Source organism: Chelonia mydas, chromosome 7 (assembly GCF_015237465.2).
Source record: "Chelonia mydas isolate rCheMyd1 chromosome 7, rCheMyd1.pri.v2, whole genome shotgun sequence".
Classification (NCBI taxonomy): domain Eukaryota; kingdom Metazoa; phylum Chordata; order Testudines; family Cheloniidae; genus Chelonia; species Chelonia mydas.
In genome coordinates this window covers 89403542-89429101 of record NC_057853.1, presented here as the reverse complement: position 1 = coordinate 89429101, position 25560 = coordinate 89403542, and the positions used below count along the sequence as shown (strand labels likewise).

At 42.2% G+C, this 25560-nt stretch overlaps 1 protein-coding gene across 2 annotated transcripts; it reads right to left on the bottom strand.

The window, feature by feature from the left end:
- Positions 1 to 530: 530 nt before the first annotated feature.
- Positions 531 to 20216, bottom strand: LOC102940565 (lipase member M). Of its 2 annotated transcripts, none has more exons than XM_043552051.1 (10): positions 19992 to 20216; positions 14558 to 14669; positions 11686 to 11803; positions 10740 to 10938; positions 9133 to 9242; positions 7177 to 7313; positions 6346 to 6492; positions 4599 to 4670; positions 3492 to 3557; positions 531 to 2537 (listed from the first exon to the last, which is right to left on the bottom strand). In XM_043552051.1, the coding sequence occupies exons 2-10, from the start codon at positions 14660 to 14662 to the stop codon at positions 2304 to 2306; spliced, it is 1188 nt and encodes a 395-aa protein (XP_043407986.1). In that variant the 5' UTR covers positions 14663 to 14669; positions 19992 to 20216; the 3' UTR covers positions 531 to 2303. The 2 variants fall into 2 exon arrangements, with proteins under 2 accessions (XP_043407986.1, XP_027689522.1); XM_027833721.3 differs by lacking the exon at positions 19992 to 20216 and adding an exon at positions 15404 to 15461.
- Between the last annotated feature and the right edge of the window lie 5344 nt (positions 20217 to 25560).

Sequence of the window (25560 nt, the reverse complement as noted above, 5' to 3'; positions counted from 1 at the left end):
CAGCTTTTCAGCCTTCAATGCCCCCTATTTCCTCCTGAACCTCTTCAATGACCTACTGCACCAGACATTCCTGCCTCCTTATAGTTCCTTGTATAGACCCTTAATGAATTTCACTTCAAATAATGGGAATTGGTGGCCACCTTTACTAGGGACAGCCTTACTTCCACATGTAAGTACTGTTAGGAAATGATGGAGAATGTGACTTAGGGTGGTGTGGTGTCAACCCCATTGAAAATAAGCCATTTTGAATAAGGGAATATTCACAAAATACAGTGTCCCTGGATGGGCAGGTAATATGAATAAGCAGAGGTAAAATGCTCAAAGAACCACAGTTACTGTGATAAAGTAACCTATTTTTCACCTTTGATGTGACCTTTGTATATTCCCAGATGCTGGCACCTGCAGTTCCCAACAGGAGGTACAGATGCCAACAACACTCAGGATTTGGCATTGAGGACATAAGAAATATAAGTTTTAAAAAGCAGAAAAGGAACTTTTGTAGAAGAATTGTTTTCCCTCTTTATTTTTCATTTACAAGAAGAGCAAGAGTGAGTATGAAAGAACTCCGCTGTTACATTTTTAAAATACATTTCTTTGTAGTGAATGAGTGTACTAACAACAAGAACTAAAATAATTATTGAGAATATTGTTTGTATTAGTATCCTGGATATTTAACATTTTTAATCAGAGCAACCTACTTTTGAGTTTCTTCCACATACCAGTTTGGGTTATATTGCTACCTATAGACATAGATTAAAAACAGCAAATTGATTCTGCCTCACATGGTATTCCTTCCAGCGTTCCTCAGAAAGCAGGTTTTGCCCCTGTGATATCACCCTTTTTTGTTTGGCTATGTACAACATCCTTTTATACTATGATTGTATATACTTCAAAATTCACCATTTCCTTGCCACATAAGTACTATAGAACCTCATCCAAAATCAATACCTCTTTTTCAACAGTTATAGAAAAATCCTAAGAAAATGCAAACAATTTCAGAGGCATATAATTTTAACAGTGAAAATACCCAATGTCACTACTAATTTCTCTGAAATGTAGCTAGAAAAGGGCTTTTAATGTTTCTTTCACTAGCAAACTCAGGGACAGAATTTTCCAACACCTGTAAATTCAGTTTGAGAATTAAGCAATACTTAGTTCAGTTCAAACAAATGCACTGGATTCCAAGCAGATTGCTAAAAGGTGCCTTTTCTGAAGACGATTGTTCTGATATTGGGGATATTGTGTGGATATGCAAGTGAAAGTATCTTACCCGGAATCAGATGCCACACAGAATGGAACTAGTTGGGGAAAGAGCAGTACCTCAGTTCATCCACATAATACCCTTACTGAAATTAAGAATCTCTCACAAACAAAAGAACTAGATTGCATTAGCTATGTTCTCTGTGACAAGGTGGATGGAATCCATATTGACCAATATCAGAAGACTGATTTCAGTGTAAAGGAGAAATAGGGTTATGTGAAGCTGATAGACTGAGAGCTTCGTGACCTGGCAAAATGTTGGGAGGTGTGGGAGCAATTTTTGGAAGTAAAAATATAATTTACATGAGAAAGAAATATAACTTTATGCTCTAAATTGTACACAAATGTTTTAGATTCAGACATTGATCCCCCCTCCCTCCCGCCCCCATACATCTCTTCGAGTGTGATTCTATCTTTTTTTACAAGCCTTTCAATTCAAGGATATCCTTTGATGTGTGTATTTTTCCTGTCATGCTTTTGCTATCTTATTATTGTGTATATTCACGTGTATCTATACAAAATAAACGGTCAAAGTAAAACTAACATAGACTGTCTTAACTACATATGAAAGGCTGCATTATTGATTACCAAATTAAAAACATTTTTAGTATGTAACATGGGAAAGTTCTCTAGTATTTTAACTGGACCAGAGAAATGTCCTCATTAGTTTAACATCTAATGATGGACTGTGCTAAAAGATTTAAGGCATGCATGCATATTCTGGCTCACAGCTGTAATGTGCACTATAGGATTTTAGTTTTGGTTTCAGAAGTGTTTCCTTTGAGAAATATAGTTCAGTTTTCTGAGTAACAGAATCCCGGTTGCTGAATTTCACCAGGAAGATGGGGAAAAATTGGTACCACGACCAAAAAAAAAAAAAGTACATATTAAATCCTTTCACAGTAATCCCCCAATCCATTTACAAGCACCATGATTGACTCAAAAAATAGCAACTAGAAAAGTCTCCTATTGCCACACATACAGAAAGTAGATTTCAATAAATCTAAATTAACTAATTAATTCTCAAACAATGCTGTGTGGTTTTATGGATACTTTCCCATCAATGCAATAATTTCACTGTACACACGCTTGGCTGCATCAAGACCCCAGGTGAAATCCCAGTGGTTCCAGTCAGAAATATTCTTGTGGTAAACTAGGTTAGTAATTTGAGGGAGTAACATGTCAATATCCTTTGGGTCTACCATCCAGTCTTCTCCACCGGACCATACTGCAGTGGGCACAGTCATATCTTCTATCTTATAGAAGGGAGGGACAGACTGAAAGACAAAAATGTAAGTCTCAGACCCTGTCTTAATTTTTAAACAAAAATCATTGATTAACCATTTGACTGCTGTGCAAAATTGCCAGATTCATCTGAGATGATCAGTGTTTTGGGACAGCAGCTCTCAAACCGTGGTCAATAGTCTACACAGCACCTGCTGTTGCTCCGTAAAGAGCTGCCTTCTACATGTGTCCCAATTCATCTTTGTAACATAGCGTCTGGGTGCCCATTAGGGTCACTGGAAATCAGCAGGTTAAGCCTGCCTAGTTTCCTCACTAGGGATCAGCGCTACATGGGAGTAGTAGGAGGAAAAGGAACTGTTCTCACAGACTTGCTGCTGGAAAGAAGTTGCCAGTGGGAGAAGAGCCAAGACCCACCCAGCTGGAGACAAACAGCCAGCAGAGAAGGGAAGCAGGCAGTATGCATCAGAGATCAGAGGAGAAAGGAAACACATGGCAGGGAACCAGGATCAGGAGAACGTGCAGGAAGGGAACTGGAACATATACAAGGCAGTGGGGAAGAAAGGAAGCTGGAAGCTGTGCAGGGAGAGAGGAAGACCGAGAAGCGGAGGAGCACGTACAGGAGGAGACAAGGGCCAAGTAACAATGACCTTATGCATGGAAGGTGAGGACAAAGCAGCAGTGAACACAGAAAGTGAAGAAGAAGTCGACCAGATGAGCAGGTGCAGAGAAGCCTGGGGAAAGAGAGGAAATGAACAAATGATGGAGGAGATGAAATGAGGAGCAAAAGGAGACAGTATAATTAAGTTTTTCAAATGGATGAAACCCATATTAAATACACCCCAAAAGTCCATAAACTAATGCTAGTTTTCCTGTAGTCCAATGCTGTAACAGATTGGGGATGTGTTGTGACTGAGTGTGGGAAGGCAGGGGATCATTCTTATTTTTAAAAGATCACTTAGTTTTCAATAAAAATCATCTCTCTCTACCTGGTTGTACTTAGCCTTGTTCTCACTGCCATAGTCAAAATATTTGAATTCTCCTGATTTAACTGCCTAGCAAAAAGAAGAAAAGAAAGTGTAAAATTAGACAACAAATTATCCACATGCCTTTGCATATCAGTGTGCTGTTCTGTCTTAAACTATCATGAATCAATTATATTACATTATGCAGGACTTTAGACATTTTGGATGAAATTTTGGCAAAATACTCATTGACTTCAATAGGATCAGAATTTAACCCTTTGCATCTACAACAGCACATTTTGAGCATAAAAAAAATAAAATCACTTCTCACTTTTCATTGGCGACGAGTAATTTTTAATCTGTATCTGCTAACAAACAAGTTTTTCCTTTTTGTTAACTTCATCATTAACGTTGTGCACAAGGGGTGCTTTTTAAGAACTTTTTATTGACAGATTTTGGTATTACATAGCCCATGAGTTTTTCACTCTCTCTCTTTCTTGACACAATAGTCTTAAATTATAATTTTCCTTTTCAGAACTGCTTTCTATACTGGTGTTCGTCACTGAGATGAGCAGCAACCCCTATAGTTAAGATCACCTGGCACTTTTCATTATAAGACCCTGTTTTCAGTTTGCCAAACTTTAATTTAGGCTGAAGTTTTTCAGGCTGGGCATCTAGTTCAGGCTAAATTCGTTTGGCAAATTTCAGTTAAACCAGTTGGCGTTTATTGGAAAATGTCTAGGTTTCCTGAACCATGTCCATCCTGTGCACTGAATGAGGCAGGGCCCTGTGGAAAAAAATAGCTTGTGATCATGTAATTAAAGACTATATCATAATATCTATGCACAAGGGGGCTTAATTAAAGTTGCCTGAGCAAACTTGATTCTGGAATTTCCTAACTTTTGAGTGTGTGACTTTACAATCTTAATATTCATAGCTTTCCTACATGCCTGTCCTTTCACACTGAAAACTCTCAGTAACCAACAACGTCAAAGATGGAACTCAAAGGATTATGTCACTATATTAAAATCTCATTGATAAATAAATACCTGTCTGTTCTGAATAAATCAGGTTTTAACTATGATCAGAGAGCATAAATCACAGAATATTGAAAGATTTCAGAAGCTTTACCTGGGCCCAGTGCAGTAAGTTTTTAGCAGACGTTTCATCTGGAAAGCGGCCTGTGTACACATCCATTCGACTCTGCAAGAAAACAATTTTAGGATATCATGTGTTTTCTAAATGAAATGGGAGAAAGGCAGATTCTACATAACAAAACACCATTCAGTTCAGTAACTACAGCATTACAAATCACCCAAACTGGAGCAAGTTGGATACCCAGAAAAACTGCAATATTTTCAGAAATATAATTCCCTCTCCTATCTGTTAATTTTTAAATCAATTACTTAATGACAGTTCTGCCAAAAGTAGTAAGAAAACATCTAAAATATTAAGCTCTCAATATGCTTACAATATGAACCTATTGTAAGGTTTGGTTTAATTCTGTCTGAGTTATGGTTCTGAGTGCTAGATAAAAAACAGGCTTGCAATATTTGCCTGAACTACCTCATGCTTTTACCATGTGTAGATCTTGGGGGATTCTATTGATCCATTGAGCTAGGTGGATTGTCAGACCACCTGAATATAAAGGAAGTGGGAGTTGCTCTCTATGAAGAGAGGAGTCAGGGGTGTTGCTTAAGCAGCCTCATCTAGGAACAGCCAAGTCTGAGTAGAAAGCTGGGCTGAACTTTGTTTCCTGTCCTTAATTTCTGTGCTAAGAACCAACCTTAACCCGCCCCTGGAAGGGTGCAAGTCTTTGACTATGTATTGCATGGGACTTTGTTTCAGAGCAGGTTGAGCAAGATACCAGCTCACACGAGGCATAAATTTCCATTTCATTTTTTTATTCAGGGAACTCCAGATTGCCATGTAAATGACACCTCTGGCAAATGGATTACCATTGGACTCTCAACATTTCCCCCAGAGAGAAGATTAAATATTCCATGTCAACATAGCTTTGCAAAGTGTGACTGTGTGACAGTGAGTACCTTGCAGTGCTGCCTGCAGACTTTACTTTTATCTTTGGCCTGTTAAGCCTACAGACAACTTAATATTATTGCTAAGTATCAGTTGGCAACAGGTGCCTGTTAGGGAACTGCAGATTTTCCTTATCGGGCTGCATTCTAGTGTAGGGGAGGTTAGGTTGAGGAATGGAATTCACACACATCACCTCCTCAAATGGACAGATAGTCATTAGGACTTTAGCATAACCCATCTATGGCCACTAAGCCACTACACTGTGCTACAGTATGTTCTCCCGAGTAATGTTTTGGGGGCAGTGGCTCCAACAGCTTGTCTCCTGCCCACCTGTCCCACTGGAAACCAAGGCAGACGGCCTACCCATAGCACTGAAAAGCGAGCATTGTGACCCACCCTACATAACTGCTCTGGCCATAGCATGCACCTGCACCCACCCACCCTGGGGCTTCTGTGACACTGCTGTTATGTAAGTCAGGGCCTGGGACTGTAGGCTATAAACTCCAAATTTGACCGTGATATTTTAATGCCATATTAAACATTTACGTTGCTTTATTGAGAAAAAGACAGGTAACACATTAGCCAAACTTCTAAGCCAATTGTAGGCTACAGAGATTCCCAGTTAAACTGCTTATCACCACCTGCATTATTGAGGCATTTGCTTTCTCCATTCTCATCATGTTAGAAAGTCCCTAGCAAAACTCTACAACAATTAAAGGACCCTGCTTTACTCATTCCAAATTAAATAATTGCATATTTGGCACAAATGCTGTTTAAAATCAAGCTAACTTTTTCAGTTCATCATCACTAAAATATGGTTGATATAGATATACACACATACCATATTTAGGTTTTTCTCATTGAATCCACCCGCAAAGAAAAATATATTGGCACAAAGTCTATTAGGTAATTCATAGCAGCACATTGTGGCAGCAAGCTCCCTCATAGTCTTACCCCACCAGCGGAAGTCTTTTTTGCCAAGAATATCCTGTGAAAATGAAAGGGCATTATTTACAGTGAACCTTCTAAGTGTATTTTGTATAGTTCCCTTATCACGGTCCAGGCCTGATCCAGATCATACCTTTAACTGACTTCCTTGAGGTTTTCATGTAGCTACTAGGACCACAATTGTGCCTCCATCAACTGTGTATTCCACAAACATCACAGTTAATACATGCATACCTCATGGAATTTTCATTCATTCAAGGCAAGAAGGCAGAATTGTATTTCCCACCCTCTACCCCTGACTTGTACAGATACCTCAAAGTCATATGCATCCGAATGGTATCAATACAATAAGCTGAACATGAAGCTGGAAAATTCACATTCAGATAAATTAAAAAAAATACTTGAACACAGCATTAAAATGGCTAATTTAAACATACTGAAGTCACGAATTCAACAGATAAGACACTGAACAGGGATGTTAAGTCTGACACTTTGCACATACTGAGAGTGTTATGAAGGCATATGTTTAATCAACCAAACCACCACAAACGCTACTGAACATACACGCTCTGTGACGGAATTAATATTCCAGTGACAATCTAAACTGTTTACAGCATATTTCCTTTTGTATTATCTGATCGCGCGGAACTCCTGTTCAGGTACAATGCCTCTTTTTAAAGACCAGTAACTCAGTAGCGTAATAAAATACAGAGAAATCTCATACCTGTAATGCTCCTTCAGGCATTAACAACATTTTTGCCATAGGGCTTTTGGTGTGTCCAGTGGTGACAGCAGGAGCCAAGGCAAAAAACATTTTGACTTTCTGTGCCAGCTGTGGCATGGAGGAAAATCCTATGAACGCTGAGAAAGTGAAAGAGAATAATTACAGAAATCTTACAAACAACAACTGAATACTTACAGGCATTTGTTTGAAAACTCCACCAGAGGGTTCATCAGGACCCAGCATGTAGTATTTGGTTTAGAAGAAATCAATTCTAATACAGAATGAGGGAATTTGCATGCAGTTTGGGATGGCCCTTGACTACGAATCAGGACAGGTGATGTCATAAAATAGTTTAGCCAGGGACTGACATAAGAGTGCTGTGACTGTGCTGAATGATGCAATTTAGCCCAGAATAAGAACAGGCAGAAATGGGAACTGTAACAAAGTCATCATCATTTCAGAGGCGTTAGCAGGGATATTTGTTCATGACCTGTCTGTTTAACTTTTATATCACTTTCACAGAAGAGATGTTAAAAGGAGATTTCTTTATTTCTGTGGTCAAATATAGTCCTGATATAGACCTCTTTAATGCCTATTGCCAAGAAACAGCTCTCTCGATTATCAGTTATTGAGACTAAAAGAATAGTCTTTTGTCCCTATTGCTAACAGAGAATATGATAACTTGTGTGACAAAGCTCTGTCCTTGTTTCCGTGGGTCCCGCACTTCCTGGTGGATTTTGCTAGCTCAGAGGCTCACTGTGACCCTCCACATAGCCCTTCTCTCTCTAGAGGCAAAGGTCACAGCCTACTGAGCCATTTTCATCATAAGCCAGCAAGGGAGGTGAGGAGAAGCTACTCTCCCTTGCACAGTCTCTGTTGTCTCCCAGACTCAGTTATTAATTTGGGGGGAGATGGGGGTGGGGGAGGGGAGCCTGGGCCCGCCCTCTACTCCGGGCTCCAGCCCAGGGACCCTAATAGTATTAGCCATGGTAGCGGACCTTTTGGAAACAGGACATGTACAATTCCCTGGGCCACTTCCCCACAGCAGTCTTCCCCCTTGCCTTCCTCAATATCTACTTCACCCTTACCTCAGGGCCTCCTTCCTTGTGCCTGATATGGTTTGTATTGCTCAGTATCTCCCATGGTACGGCTTCCTCCTACAACTCCTGACACATGGTCCCACCTGACTAACTGGGAGGCTTTTAACTAGTTTCAGCCAGCCCCTGATTGGCTTCAGGTGTCCCAATCAACCTAGCTGCCTTCTGGAAAGATCTTAATTGGCCCCAGGTGTCTTAATTGATCTGGAGCAGCTGCCACTTGCTTATCCTGGTAACAGGGATTTGTTTAGTCTGTGGCTAATATATCTGTCTCCCACTACTTTACTATAGCCGTCTGGCCTTGCCCCATCACACTTGATAGGCCTGAGTTGGAACAATAAGCTCATTTTCACACTTGGGTTAGACTATCCATTAGTATGGAAGAAGGGAGCACCATGCATTTCACTTGAAAACAAAAACCATGAATTTGGTGCAGAGTCCCTTGGTTAATTTTAGGGGGTATCCATGTCCCTTCAGCAATGAAAGATATTTCAGGCTGAAGTATAGTCAAATATTCCGTTTGTAACAGCAAGAGGACGTTTAACAAGAGAGGAACCTTTGGTGGTCACCAAAACCTCTTTGGTTGTTCTAGGAATCTGTTGGCCGTCTCTGATTACATCACAGGCTCCATGGTTTCAGTGGGACGTTTACCTGAATCAGGTCTGACTGAAAACTGAGAAAGGAATCCTGGACTTAGCCCTATATAAAGTACTTGCACAATGTTAAACAAAAATGGGAATTGTCTCTGCAATTTTCTGCTTATAAACATATGAAAGAGTTAATAATAGCCCAGAGAAAGCCTCTCTTACTTAAGAGAGAGAAAAGTACAATGCAAATGCATCAAATTCTGCTAGCATACCCATAGTGCTGCCCTGGGAGTAGCCAACATAATACAGTTGCTTCTGTCCAGTTTCCTGCAGAATAAAGTTTATCATAGCTTGAAGGTCATATTTGCCCATTTCATGAAAACTGCAATATAAAAATATGACGTTAACCACATAATGAAGTTATAGGGCCAGATTCTCAAGTAAGTTATGGCTCCTATGCACCACTAAGGTGACATAAAGGGGCTGGAATTTGGGGGTAAATTTCCAGGAGAAAATTCCCATTGTTTAGGGAAGCTCTCTGCTGAGTGCAACTGCGTGGGACCTGGAGCTGTGCCTCTGGCTACTACTCCATCCTTCCCTCAACCCCCTCATTGGTAAAGGGTCCATTAAAGATACTATATGAGTTCTGCAGCCTTGAGCTACTCAGCAGCATCTGAAAATTAGCACGGCTTGCTCTCAGAATCAGGGAGCTGTACCCAGCTTTGCAGCGAGTGGCGCTCTGGCTAAGGAGAGAATCTGGCCAGCAAATCCTGCCCACATACATTTGAATGCAACACTGGTGAACCATTGAGCTGTTATCTGACAGACCCGACTATTCAGAGATCCAGCCCAGCTTAGGTTTGCCAGCCTCGAGTTTGAGTCTTTGTCTCTCTACATAATACAGATGCCTTATTTATTTTTCAATATTGAGTGTGTTTACAAACCTAGGAAAGATAAGACTGCTCTGTTGGCCAAGCCATGATATTTGAATTAATATTAGCCCAATGCTCTTTTAATTCTGCTTCTGTGCTAAAGGAAAATGGTAATGTCCTTTAAAAGGTATTCTAATAATTAGACCCAGTTCCAGTAAATAACTAACAAGCAGCTTGTTAGGAAATGGCTCAGCTATAGTTAAATAATGCCCAAAGGGGAGGCAGCAGCCAGTTGGAAAGCTTGATAACATTGCCTGAAACCTGTATTCCATGCATTTCATGCCTGAGCTTCCGCATGTGAAAGGGAATGTGCAGTTGCCCGTTTAGCATGGTGCTGCCTGCTCCCCATAGTTCACCTTGCCCACTCTGGACTGGTGCAAATGGAAGAGGGTAGGGCCAGTTCCATGCTCCTCCTTATTCTCTTTGGGACAAACTCTATCCCCCAGTGCAAGGTGAGAGCAATCCCTGTTCTGCTTTGTGCTCAGGGACTGACTGCCCTTGGCCACTGGATAGGATTGCAGGGAGGGAAAGATTCTTTGTGATATTTAATGAACTAAACATATCTAACAGCACATTATATTTCTGTAGGTGACTAATGGCCCTGACAAAGAAACGTTTCAATGCAAAGGTTTCTACCACACAGAGGGTTCTGTTTAACTCTGTGCTACATCTTTCAGTCCTAGTGCTACTGAAAATCAGTGGCATTAATGATGTGAGTAAGGGGTGCAGGAGGAGGTTCTCTGCTGATTTAAACTGTTGGCCTCCCAATGCCTTGACAATGGAGCCAAATTACAGATCTAAATCCTGTATGAGCACCGTTGCTGTGCACAAACCACACAAATTGAAGTTCACATGAATTAAGAGAAACATGGATCACCACACATACAGAATTGCCAACAAGCAAAAGAGTTTGCCACTTTCACTACTTTCTCTCCAGTTCATCCTACCTGAAATCCCAAAATTCCTCTTGGGCAACTGAAAATTTCTGGTGTCTTTGAGACCAGGTTGTGCCTCTGCTATTTCCTATCCAAACATCATAGCCAGCATCTGCTAGCATGAAGCCCAGGCTGTTATTGGCCAAATTTTCGACCCAGTTGCTACCTTGACCAAACAATCCATGCTGGAGAAGCACAGCTGGCTTTGGACCTAAATAAATGGAATACAGAAATACAGGTTTGGTAAAGTAACATGGCAAAATGACATACTGTATTTCACTCATCCCAAACACATGCTGATAAAACCTTTAAATCAGAGCACACCCACAAGTATGATACCCCATGACAAATAATTAGCTATAGTTAAAAGCAACGGTAAAGAGGGGTTTAGAATGGAAATGTTTAGGGAATTTTAGCTACGGCTGTCATTAGTATTCCATACATATACATGTATAATTAGCTGTAATGCTGCTAAAATCTGTAGTTAAAGATTTCCTAAGTATTTCCATACTAAATCCCTGTTTTTAGTTGCTCATAACTAAGGCTGGTTGCTTGACATAACAACCACCAAACAGAACAAAATATACAAAAGTCACAAATTTATAGGGAAAAAAAAAAAATCACTGTGCAACTCAGCCAACAGACATCCAGCCTCTCCTGTTCTCAAACTTATGTCATTGCTAATGTCAAAAACCATGACCTAATCATTCTCAATTTTCCACACCCCGTTTTGTTCAGAAAAAATCATGAACATATAGAAATTTGTAAAGACTTGATTGATTGGTTTTCAGTCTAATATTTAGATTCAGGATTTTTCCACAGATATTAAACATGCCTCCAATATATATATATATATATATATTTATTTACTTGGATTGGTGGGTTGGTTTTTTTTTTTTTTTTTATTTTGGATGAGTGTTATTTGGGGTTTTTTGCATCAAGCAAAATGGAGCCATACCTTTGTCTGTAGGTTTTTCTCTGCCATAAGGAATTCTGTTTATTCTCAAATAATAGCCATCCTCAGTCAGAACTTCATACTCCTCACTGGGATATCCTTCAAACCAGATCAACTGACTCTGAGGGAATTAAAATAAATGTCTAAGATTGTTTACAGGTATCAGATTTTTAATTATCTGTTGCAGGAAAGAGGGCATTTCCCCACGAGGAAGTGTTAGCATGAGTGTTTGTTTAACTTTTATGAGTTCCTGCACTTAATTAGTTTCAACTGGGATATGGAACAAAGCCTAAAACAGTGAGAGAATTTTATTCTTAACCTGGCCCAAACCAGGAAGTATTGAAAATATTCCCAGAGAGCTTGTTCTCCTGAGATTTCCAGCCCAGTTATCTGAACAAGGAGGTGCTAAGAAGGCTGGATTAGTCGTGGAAAAGCTTAGAAAATTTCTCCACAAAGAATGTAAACATTTCCATGTTCTTCCTTCACACATCCAAATGCAATGGCATTAGTCGGAAGGGAATAAATATTCAGGAATCTATTATTTGAAAATAGTTTTAATTGGAATAACAACAAGGAGTCCTTGTGGCACCTTAGAGACTAACAAATTTATTTGGGCATAAAAAGCATCAATGACTATTAAACAAGAAAAATATAATAAAAAGTAACTTTAGATCTGTGATGATTTGGAGAATTTGCGTATGTACAACTTAAGAATTCTGGTTGATTTTATGAAATTGCTGTATCATTGAATGTGTACCAGCCACCATCAGCTGTCAGGGTTGTCGCCTATCTCTCTGATCAGGAACAATGGTAGGCCACTCAACTTTGATGATCCTCCATTCAAATGGAGCACCTTTAGCAAACAGATGATTGCTGCCCAGGGCAAACCAGTTTTTCAAAGTCTGAACTCCAGGGAGGAGGTAACTAAACAATAGATCATCTGGTGGGACATTGATCACCTGATGAGCCTGATCCCTGACAAAGGAATAAGGAAACTGTGTGCAGAGAAGAGGAGAGACTCCATAATTTGGAGGAAAAGCCATGTGCAGGAGATGGTATCCTGGACTCCTTAGTGTACTCTGCCCTAAGCTCAAAGAATGCTCAAGAGTGCTGAGGAAATTGAGGCAGGAAAATGTGTACAGGATTCTTATAGTTTTGTCTAGCTCTGTATATTTCTTGTGCTAGCTAAAGTAAAGAGTTATTGGTTTTTGGAATCTTTTGAGAAATCTGTGCATCTGTTTGTTTCACTGTAAACACAGAGTTGCCACAAACTTGGAGCTCAGGGATAGGATGATCTTAAAGTATGGGGGAATCTGGATATTAGCACTGGTGACGGGGTAACAAACAAGGAGCCTGTGCCCAGGAAGCATGCCAGAGAGGCCAAGAAAAGAGACAGTGTTACAGACTACTCGGACTAGGAGACACTTAAAGCACATGGGCCCAGTGCGAGAGGCTCAAACACAACAGCCTTGTGAGTGTCCAGCTGGGGGAGCTTGCCAGGACTGCAACATGAACCCAAACAGAAAGGTAATTAAGCACATGGAGTGGAGATAGGGTCTGGAACCCAGACCCTGAGTATTTAATCATATAAACACTTCATCCTCGTATGTGACGAGTAGGTTTGTGCAGAGCATTCTGGAAAAATGCCAGCTTTAGGAACTTGTAAGAACCAGAAGATTATAAGCAATGGTGTCTGCTGACAACTCAACTGAACATTGGTAGCAAAATTGACATGCTAAATCTTTCTGAGCCAATTTACATCTGCAGATAATGATTGCAATATACCTGAGCCAAAACAAGGTAGGCGAACTCCATCTTGCCTAACCTGAAGGGCCAGCACTGCAGGAAAACACAAGAGGTGCAGGAATCCAGCATGCTCTTGTGTAATTCTCTGACAGCGATTGTCCTTGCCTTCTGATAGCTGTAGCTACTAAAATCCACTCCACTGGGGAGTTTCAATTAAACCAAACTTTAGACTCTCTTAGATTTGCTTTGTCCTATAATAATTATATATCTTTACATCTCAGAAAATGGTTGGCTCCACGATATGAGAGGATTCATAATAAAGTTCTTTCTAAAAGTAAGGTTATAAAGTGTTTACAATACCACAGAAACACACCAAACATCCTTTCTCTGCTTCACTCCCTCCTTGAAATTCACTCCCTGTGCAAAGTCTCCATCTGTTCAGCTCCATATTTTCTTACAATTTATCTCTTGTAAAGATCCATCTTATGCTTCATACTTTAAATCATAATAATCTATTTAATAATCCCTTAACATACATACATCAAGCAATCACTTCCCAAAGGTTGTCCAAAAAAAAAAAAAAAGTGTTTGAGCATAACTATTATGTAGACTTATTATTGCTGGCTCAGATCCGGTCTCAAAATAGGGAACCATGACATATGAGAAGAGACGAGAGGTGCAAAGAATTTTCTGCCCGGGAACAAGGAAATGTATGGAACTGAATATAAGAGATCACTCCCATTTATAGTGGACTTACTCATATGCACACTTCATACTTCCCCTGATCTATCCTTCAATACAGATAAATTGGAAGGCCCTTTTGGAAAAACAGACTGAAGGTATAGTGGGGAAGATATAGTATAGTGGGGGAAGGGAAAAAGTTAAAGAGAAAACTTGTTAATGAAACATTATCAATATTAAATATGGACCTAAACTTGGATCCAAGGTTTTCAATTCGGTCACTTGGTGGATGTCTTTAATGAGCCTTTCTAAATCCCAAAACAAGACATTCCCAAATGTCGTGGTTGAAAATTTGAAATGCGGCCCTCAACCTGAATCTGAATTTTCAGGCCTGTGTCTAATTATTATGCTCCATTATAGTTAACATTTTCACAAATACTTGACTTACAATATTCATAAACGTTTCAGGATTCATGTTTCTTTTCTTCTTGATGAGTTCTTCTGAGCTTGTAACAACTTGTATTAGATAGGCTAATGCAATAAACCACCACATCTTGTTTCTGTGAAAAAAAATGTATCTGTTAATAACATTTCTACCAACATACATCTTGGCTTTGTAACATTTATTCCAACTCTCTCGTGTATATAAAGAGTGTGAAATTCGTGTTGGAAAATGGGGGGGGGGAAGCACTATTTTGCCTGCCAATTCTTACTCACAAGCACAGTAATATTGAATTCAGTTGGGGGCAGGCCCTACTTCAGTCTCTGTCATGATTAATTTGAATTTATGGCCCTATCCAACTCTTATTGAAACACTCCCTTTGCCTGCAATAGAAGATGGATCAGGTCCTATGTGAAACACTGCGTGGCAGAGCTCCGACCTTGTCCCTGTGGGTCCCACGGTTCCAGGTGGTTTATGCTAGCTTCAGAGGCTCACGGCAACCCTCCACATAGCCCTTCTCTCTCTAGGGCTAGGGATACAGTCCACTGAGCCCTTTTCATCATAAGCCAGCAATGGAGGTTGGTGAGAGAATTCCCACAGTCTCTGTTGCTACTACAGCCTCATGACAAAACAGTTTAGCCTCCTGTCCTGACAGGGGCCTGTTTTCCCCTCCCAGGAGGTATTTCTGTAGTGGTGGGTTGGGGGAACCCAGGCGCACCCTCTACTCTGGGTTCCGGCTCAGGGACCCTAATAGTAGCAGCTGTTGGCAGCCAACCTTTTACTGCCAGAGTTGCTACATTTCCCTGGGCCACTTCCCCACAGCTCTCCTGCTTCTCCCTTCTTCACCCTTACCGATTACTTGAGAGTGTCTTCATTAACCAGTCCTTCAGCCACACTTCCTCACCTCTACCTCCTCTCTGCCGGACTGGAGTGAGCCCTTTTATATTATCAGAGGCGCCTTAATTAGAGTCAGGTGGTCACATTAGCTTAATGGCCTCACCTGACTATTTGCAGGTTAATCGGAGTCAGGTGTTCTCATTAGCCTGGAGCAGCCCCTGCTCTGGTCAGTCAGGGAACAGAAAACTGCTTATCCAATGGCCAGTATTTCTGCCTTCTACTACTCTGCTGTACACCCTTCATGTCCTCACCCTCGCGTCCCGCCCTGACACAAAGTGGCGGGACCTCCTGCCATCTCTAGAGGGTGAGGAGCCCCGGTGGGCCAGCCTCTATTCCACCTTAGTCCCGCGGCCCGCCGGGGATATCAGTTGGCGGCTCCTCCACGGGGCCGTGAGCACGGGCGTGTACTTGGCGCGGTTTACCCCAATCCCGGACACCTGCCCCTTTTGCGGCGTGAGGGAAACCCTGGCGCACGTCTATCTGGAGTGCGCCAGGTTGCAGCCCCTATTCCGGCTCCTCACCGATATTTTATTAAAGTTTTGGTTGCACTTTTCTCCTCACCTTCTTATCTACGCACTCCCTGTCCGTGGCCCCACTAAGTCGCGGGACCTCCTGGTCAACCTCCTCCTGGCCCTGGCTAAAGTGGCCATCTATAAAACCAGGGTGAGGAGGTTGGCCGATGGAGTCTCCTGCGACTGCGGGGCCTATTTCCGATCCTCCGTCCGTTCACGCCTCCAGGCAGAGTTCCTCTGGGCGGCGTCCACCGACTCCCTTGAGGCCTTTGAGGAGCAGTGGGCGCTGTCTGGGGTTCTCTGCTCGGTGTCCCCGTCCGGTTCCCTTCTTTTGACCCTTTGACCGCACTCCCGTCCCTGTTTTTCATTAGTTGTCCCCCGTAATTTTTTGGCCTCCAGGTCCTGTGGATCTCCCCCTTAGGCTGGGGGGGGATCCTTTAGCGGTGGGCGAGCTTTGCCCGCCCACTTCCTGGATCCCAATAGGACTACTCTGCTGTACACCCTTCATGTCCTCACCCTCGCGTCCCGCCCTGACACAAAGTGGCGGGACCTCCTGCCATCTCTAGAGGGTGAGGAGCCCCGGTGGGCCAGCCTCTATTCCACCTTAGTCCCGCGGCCTGCCGGGGATATCAGTTGGCGGCTCCTCCACGGGGCCGTGAGCACGGGCGTGTACTTGGCGCGGTTTACCCCAATCCCGGACACCTGCCCCTTTTGTGGCGTGAGGGAAACCCTGGCGCACGTCTATCTGGAGTGCGCCAGGTTGCAGCCCCTATTCCGGCTCCTCACCGATATTTTATTAAAGTTTTGGTTGCACTTTTCTCCTCACCTTCTTATCTACGCACTCCCTGTCCGTGGCCCCACTAAGTCGCGGGACCTCCTGGTCAACCTCCTCCTGGCCCTGGCTAAAGTGGCCATCTATAAAACCAGGGTGAGGAGGTTGGCCGATGGAGTCTCCTGCGACTGCGGGGCCTATTTCCGATCCTCCGTCCGTTCACGCCTCCAGGCAGAGTTCCTCTGGGCGGCGTCCACCGACTCCCTTGAGGCCTTTGAGGAGCAGTGGGCGCTGTCTGGGGTTCTCTGCTCGGTGTCCCCGTCCGGTTCCCTTCTTTTGACCCTTTGACCGCACTCCCGTCCCTGTTTTTCATTAGTTGTCCCCCGTAATTTTTTGGCCTCCAGGTCCTGTGGATCTCCCCCTTAGGCTGGGGGGGGATCCTTTAGCGGTGGGCGAGCTTTGCCCGCCCACTTCCTGGATCCCAATAGGGCTACTCTGCTGTACCCCACTGGCCTGGGTCTATCACAACTGTTATACCTTCAGCACTACAAAGCAGTTAAATTGCTTTATACCCAGGACAGGTGTTATGTAAGTTAGTGTCTTACGTTTTGTTAAACACAGAAACACAATAAAAGTAAGGATTAAAAATATGTCAAGGAATGCATTCATGCCAGTCAGATTATGGCCATATCTATACGTTTGTTATTTGATTATTACTTAATAATATATTGTGGATCAGGAGCCTATTGTACTGGACTTTGACCAAACATATAGGAAGACATGGTCCCTGCCACAAAGAGTTGATGGCATACTACTAACATACTAACATACTACTATAAACCATTATTTCCAGGTTTATACATTTCTCAAATTAATTTTTTTTTGATAAATTTGTCAAGAATACATCATAAAACCTCCATACTACTTGGCCCCTATAGTAATCACATCTCCCAATAAAAGACATATTTATAATATGACCAGAATAGCAAATGTGCTTAAAAAGCATGACTTTAATATAGCCTGCAATCACTCTCCCTGAGTCTATGCAGTGATACCAATCCCTCACTTTGTTGAGGAGTCAAAAGTACCACAGAATTTTACAAAAATAAACATGCTGTAAACAAACAGAGAAGTGGCACGTCAACGCAAGTTGGAAGACTGAAAGTTAGGTTTGATTGAAAACAGCACAAAAAGAACCCACTGTTGAATGCTATATTAGGAACTCAAAATACTCGCCTATATCAATTTAAAGTATCATGCTCAGTTCAGATGAATATTCTTTTGGGTCACGCACTTTTTGTAAAGTACGGTAAATAGTACATCTTACAATAACTTTTAAGTAATGTCTCAATCTATGAAAAGGAACAGATCTACCCTGCGGAAACTTTCCGTCTATTGTCCCTCATTCCAACAATCTTGTCTCCCCCACAAAATATATAGACCAGAGGAGTTGCAATGTCAATTCTCCTCATTCCTTCTGAGGAAATGTTACAATCATTCACCATAACTCCATCTAAGGACCTGTCAAAAGCCATCTACGAATGTGAGACAAACCAAGTGACTGAGGTACAATTTATCAGATATTTTGCCTCCAAAAGAGAATCTAAAATGTAAACCTGAGTTTAGGAAGGAAAAGATATTACCAACCAGAGTCCACTCACAGCATCAGATGGGATTTGGATGCTTGAATGACAGCAGTTCAGTCAACACCAGTGTTAAGAGAAACAGGAAGTGACAGACATGCAGTACTTTATTATGTGATACAATTAAAGTAAGTGCATATCACTAAACACCACTGATGACTAAAACCATATTTATTGTGCAATTAAATGCCTTAATTCCCCTCCACATGCAGGCATGTGATGTCATTTAATGTATTTCCGCTGTTGTTCAGTAAGACATGGATCCTCCACTCACTTATGCACAAGCTTAACTTTAGGCTATTATATTATATGTTGGCTGGATGCAAACTCATTTAAATTTAATCTTCTCTTATGTTGACACAAAGCAGCTGCTGATCTGTGCAAGTTGTGAAGGGTGTTAATCAGTGCCATATGTCCATATAAAATATATTAATTACAGTGTGTGTGTATAGTAACCTGTAATTTTCTATCATCACCAGTCACTGATAAAATACAACAGCACATGTGTGCATAGTCTTAGTTACAAAGGATTTGGTTAGCTTCTTATCTAGTTCATTCGACTACTTCTTTGCCAAAGATCTGCTGCGGGCTTTTGTAAATCTATTCCCACCATTGTGTTGACAAAAATCCCAACATATATAAAATAAACCAAGAACAAATATTTGCATATCTAAATTAAAATGTACTTTCCATGATCATGACTACAACTGGATCATGCCAATGTCTATATTAAACAAATTCAAAAAAGGGCCAAAGCTGAGCAGGGCAAAATCATATTCATGGTAGCATTATTTACAGAAAATGTTTCATGGTATGTGCCCAGTTCCAGTCATTAATGCACCTAATTATTTTATGTCTAATATGGACTTTTTTCAAAAGAATTATTTATTCAATAAGTGAGGATATCAGCAATTGTCAAAGCAGTATGTGTATCTAGTAGAGTATGTTTTTTGCCAAAAAATAAATGAGAGCAAAATTTAGCCCACAAACTCTTCACTACAGATATTTTCAGGTTTCAAAAAACAGAATCATACTTCTGCACATGTATAAGTACGGTATTAGAATCAATAATAAAATGTTTTATCTCCATTTTACATTCTCCATTGAATGTGCATCGGAGCAAGCTATAGTCTTACAGAAAGACAGAGCCCCCATAGCAAAACTGTAATCATTCAGTCCTACCCTCTGGGATCTCTCTGCTCGGAAGAAGTCAAGTCACTCGTGGGTGACTCCTGCTCTCTTCAGACATCTCCAGAGACAAAGGTCCACAATTTCTCACATAAGGGGGACAAAAATCACAAACTTCTCAAGCGATCAATCCAATATTTCTTTTTAGAGGATAAATAATCTATTCGCTCCTCCCTTATTGCTGAAAGGAGGAGCAAAATGAAAACTATCACAGAGGCTAATGACTGGACAAATATCATAGTGTTAACGGTTCCAAATATTAGCTGATCAGTCTGACAAAATCAAAGTGGCAACCTGACTTTCATCTATCATTAGCACAACATTAACCAACAGAACTAGTGCAATGTTCATATCATACACAGGTCTGAACCCAGATTCATTGTGGACACAGAAGCATGAAGTATTCAGATATTATAGAATTGTCTCACCGCAATCTTCTCAAAACTTATTCCCAGGAAGGGCCTTTATGAGAGCTGCTGGATGTTGGCATCTTTGCAAAACAGACCACTTATTGAGGTTCCTAAATACAGATTTAAGTACCTAAATTCTGGTTTGTAAATGTTGACAAATTATTTTTCTTGTCTCTGTGTTACTGTAAGCTCCCTGCACAGCATTACTAATCCCTCTTCTTGTCCACCAGCTGTTTTGATTAAATATCATCTGACGTCTATGATAATGGTCTACAGGTCTTCCTTGATCAGTTTAAATTGCCCTCTAAATGGCTCCAAAGCATTTTTTTGGAGTGTCAGGTGTGCTTCCCTATGTTCTCACCAGCTTCTTTAGGCATCAACATTGATGTTGCTGTCATTGGGTCCTAATAGCTGAAGTGTAAAGTAATTGTATGGTCCCCCCCACCCCTTCTTCTTAACCATCCTCAGAGGATTGAGAGCACTTCAGGAGCATTTCTGAGCAATGGAGGTAGGAGTGATATTTAATGCCAATATTTAGAATAATAGACCCATAGGGTTAGAAGGGACAACAAGGGGTTATCTAGTCTAACTTCCTGCCAAGATGCAGGATTTGTTGTGTCTAGACCACCCAAGACCGGTGGCTATCCAGCCTCCTTTTGAAAACCTCCGGTGAAGGAGCTTCCATGACCTCCCTAGGCAGTCTGTTCCACTGTCCTACTGTTCTCACAGTTAGAAAGTTTTCCCTGAGATTTCCATGGAAAACCCCACACCCTTCCACATTCCTGCCCTGCCTGAAACCTCCCCTCTCAACCTGTAGTGCCGGGATTCCAGCAGGGGCTTCCCTGCTGGGTGGAGATGCAGGTGCCCCAGTCCATTACCTACTATTTGGGCAGTGGGTCCCCAGAGACAGGTAGGTTTGTGAGGCTGAAGCCAGGGAAGAAAGTGCTGGGATGTGCTAAGCCCAGGCAACCAATACCAGGGCAGGACCAGCAGGGAGAGGTGAAAAGTTGTTGATAAGCAGCATGGCTGTTGCCAATATCCAAATCTCATTAACATTAATGTCAATGGGATGGACTTGGCTCCTGGCATAACATTGCTATTAACCAAAAGTAATCTCTCCCCTAAAACACCAGATTGGGATGTGATGTCCCCAAAGTTATAATCATGCAAAGATTGTGAAGAATTTAATAAATTAGATAAAATAGATTGTACTTTGCTGACTGCATATATTATTTCCTTATCATATTCATAGATTTGTTCGTCATTCTACAATAAAACGTATTGATTAAGCTGATTAAACCGAAGAAGAATAAATCTAGCTTGAGGTCAACATTATATTTTGAGTGAACATAACTGGGAAACGGGTACTGATTGTTAATCCTATGATATTCCTTCCTGCAAGTAGACCACTGTGTGGGCCAAATTCTGCACTCATTTACAGCAATGCAGTGCCACGGAAGGCAATAGGGTAACTGGCAGAAAACTCCACTCCTGCTGAATATGTGCCCAGTCCTCTGACATTTGTTGATATGCTAGCGTGTGCAATAAAATCATTCTTTTTTAAAACATGCAGCTTAAGCATAGAAGTGTTTGGCTTGTTAATGGCTAGAACTGGGGGCGTACCATGAAATGTTTTCTGCAACTAATAAACACCACAGATTCGCTTTGGCCCTGCTCTCTTGCCCCCTTTTATATTTGCTTAACATAGACACTGGAGTGAGCTAAGATTTACTCATACAAAAGGCCCATGCAAAGTCCATTTTAAGTTTGTGTATTTACTTGTGGTTTAGCCATGCCACAGAAAAAGCCCTTACCAGCTCCCAGGCACAGCGGCAACTAACTGAGTTGGACAAGGATCTGACTGAAACCTTCATAGCTAAGTCTTCATGTTTGTGCTGTTGGTTTAGGTCAATGACTGTGGCGATTATAGACACAGATTACAGTGATTACATTATGTTACATGATGCAAGTAACATTTTATATGGGATGAGACACAGCTTAGCACCATTTACAACTTGGGCACTGCACACAGATCAGCGATTGCTTTGTGGAACATGACAAGAGAAAATTAAATTTAAACTAGTTTGTATCCAGCCAACATGTTATACAGTAGCCTTAAAGTTAAGTACATGCATAAGTGACTGAATAATTGATCATAGAAGATTAGGGTTGGAAGAGACCTCAGCAGGTCATCTAGTATTCTAGTCCAACCCCCTGCTCAAAGCAGGACCAACCCCAACTAAATCATCACAGCCAGGGCTTTGTCAAGCCAGGCCTTAAAAACCTCTAAGGATGGAGATTCCACCACCTCCCTAGGTAACCAATTCCAGTGCTTCACCATCCTTCTAGTGAAATAGTGTTTCCTAACATCCAACCTAGACCTCTCCCACGGCAACTTGAGACCATTGCTTCTTGTTCTGTCATCTACCACCACTGAGAACAGCTTAGCTCCATCCTCTTTGGAACCCACCTTCAGGTAGTTGAAGGCTGCTATCAAATCCCTCCCTTCTCTTCTGCAGAGTGAACAAGCCCAGTTCCCTCAGCCTCTCCTCATAAGTCATGTGCTCCAGCCCCCTAATGCCCTCTCGATCCCTTAGGCTGATACTGAATCACTGCAGAAATGCATAAGAGATGGCATCCCATCTCTGAAAGTAGAGTCATTTTCATTCTCTCTCTGGCTCAATGAGTATTCAAGAATTTCATACAAAGTGAAGCACTTCTACAGGAGAGACAGAGAGCTGCACTGACAGATATCCTCTAGCCCAGTAGTTAGGGCACTCACCTGGGCAGGGAGATACCTGGATTCAACTCTCTAATCCAAAGTGGGGATTAAAACCAGCCTCTCCTATATACCCGATAAGCACCTTAACCACCAGGCTGCAGGCAGCACACCACCACGCCGTTACCCCCCTTTTGTGAATAGCTTCTAAATCCCTTTGTGAATCTAACCCAAAAAAATTCTTTTGGCCAAAACTATTCAGGAGATTTGTGTCAAATTTGCGAATAGTTTCAAGTTAATCAAACCAGCATTTTTCAGTGAATAAACTAGTCTGAAAACATCACACAGAGTTAAACTGTAGGAATAAAGACTGAGAAGGGGGATGAGACATAGAATCATAGAATATCAGGGTTGGAAGGGACCCCAGAAGGTCATCTAGTCCAACCCCCTGCTCGAAGCAGGACCAATTCCCAGTTAAATCATCCCAGCCAGGGCTTTGTCAAGCCTGACCTTAAAAACCTCTAAGGAAGGAGATTCTACCACCTCCCTAGGTAACGCATTCCAGTGTTTCACCACCCTCTTAGTGAAAAAGTTTTTCCTAATATCCAATCTAAACCTCCCCCATTGCAACTTGAGACCATTACTCCTCGTTCTGTCATCTGCTACCATTGAGAACAGTCTAGAGCCATCCTCTTTGGAACCCCCTTTCAGGTAGTTGAAAGCAGCTATCAAATCCCCCCTCATTCTTCTCTTCTGCAGACTAAACAATCCCAGTTCCCTCAGCCTCTCCTCATAAGTCATGTGCTCTAGACCCCTAATAATTTTTGTTGCCCTTCGCTGGACTCTCTCCAATTTATCCACATCCTTCCTGTAGTGTGGGGCCCAAAACTGGACACAGTACTCCAGATGAGGCCTCACCAGTGTCGAATAGAGGGGAACGATCACGTCCCTCGATCTGCTCGCTATGCCCCTACTTATACATCCCAAAATGCCATTGGCCTTCTTGGCAACAAGGGCACACTGCTGACTCATATCCAGCTTCTCGTCCACTGTCACCCCTAGGTCCTTTTCCGCAGAACTGCTGCCTAGCCATTCGGTCCCTAGTCTGTAGCGGTGCATTGGATTCTTCCATCCTAAGTGCAGGACCCTGCACTTATCCTTATTGAACCTCATCAGATTTCTTTTGGCCCAATCCTCCAATTTGTCTAGGTCCTTCTGTATCCTATCCCTCCCCTCCAGCGTATCTACCACTCCTCCCAGTTTAGTATCATCCGCAAATTTGCTGAGAGTGCAATCCACACCATCCTCCAGATCATTTATGAAGATATTGAACAAAACCGGCCCCAGGACTGACCCCTGGGGCACTCCACTTGACACCGGCTGCCAACTAGACATGGAGCCATTGATCACTACCCGTTGAGCCCGACAATCTAGCCAGCTTTCTACCCACCTTATAGTGCATTCATCCAGCCCATACTTCCTTAACTTGCTGACAAGAATACTGTGGGAGACTGTGTCAAAAGCTTTGCTAAAGTCAAGAAACAATACATCCACTGCTTTCCCTTCATCCACAGAACCAGTAATCTCATCATAAAAGGCGATTAGATTAGTCAGGCATGACCTTCCCTTGGTGAATCCATGCTGACTGTTCCTGATCACTTTCCTCTCATGTAAGTGCTTCAGGATTGATTCTTTGAGGACCTGCTCCATGATTTTTCCAGGGACTGAGGTGAGGCTGGCTGGCCTGTAGTTCCCAGGATCCTCCTTCTTCTCTTTTTTAAAGATTGGCACTACATTAGCCTTTTTCCAGTCATCCGGGACTTCCCCCGTTCGCCACGAGTTTTCAAAGATAATGGCCAAGGGCTCTGCAATCACAGCCGCCAATTCCTTCAGCACTCTCGGATGCAACTCGTCCGGCCCCATGGACTTGTGCACGTCCAGCTTTTCTAAATAGTCCCTAACCACCTCTATCTCCACAGAGGGCTGGCCATCTCTTCCCCATTTTGTGATGCCCAGCGCAGCAGTCTGGGAGCTGACCTTGTTAGTGAAAACAGAGGCAAAAAAAGCATTGAGTACATTAGCTTTTTCCACATCCTCTGTCACTAGGTTGCCTCCCTCATTCAGTAAGGGGCCCACACTTTCCTTGGCTTTCTTCTTGTTGCCAACATACCTGAAGAAACCCTTCTTGTTACTCTTGACATCTCTTGCTAGCTGCAGCTCCAGGTGCGATTTGGCCCTCCTGATTTCATTCCTACATGCCCGAGCAATATTTTTATACTCTTCCCTGGTCATATGTCCAACCTTCCACTTCTTGTAAGCTTCTTTTTTATGTTTAAGATCCGCTAGACAGGAAGCATTTGTATTCCCATTTTACCAGTGGGGAATTGAGGCACTGAGAGATTAAGTCTTTAGCATAATAAGGGATTTGCAGGATTGGGGCTGGTAGTGATGTGATAATATAGGGCCAGACTGATGTGCCCTTCACATGGGTGCTTGAGGAGAATACAAGGAGACCTCTACAACTCAGTCTCTGAGCACCCTGATCACAGGGACTACTCCCCTATCGAGCCTGAGGGGTATACACTCACCCTAAAGTTGTGAGGTGGAGGTGAGGCCAATTCCACCTCCCACAATAGAAAGAAGGATCCCCCTTCATTCCAGGAAACTTGGGGAGGGGACTGTGCCTTCCTGAGCTCCCCTTGAGGAGGTGCAATCACCCCCAATGTTGGCCTGTGTCTAAATGGCACCATTTATCAGTGAAAACTTAGGAATTGCCCTGCCAGATCAAATGCACGGAATAGCTAGCTCAGTGTCCCCATCTCCAATAGTGGCCAAAACCAGCAGCTTCAGAGGATGGCATAAGAACCT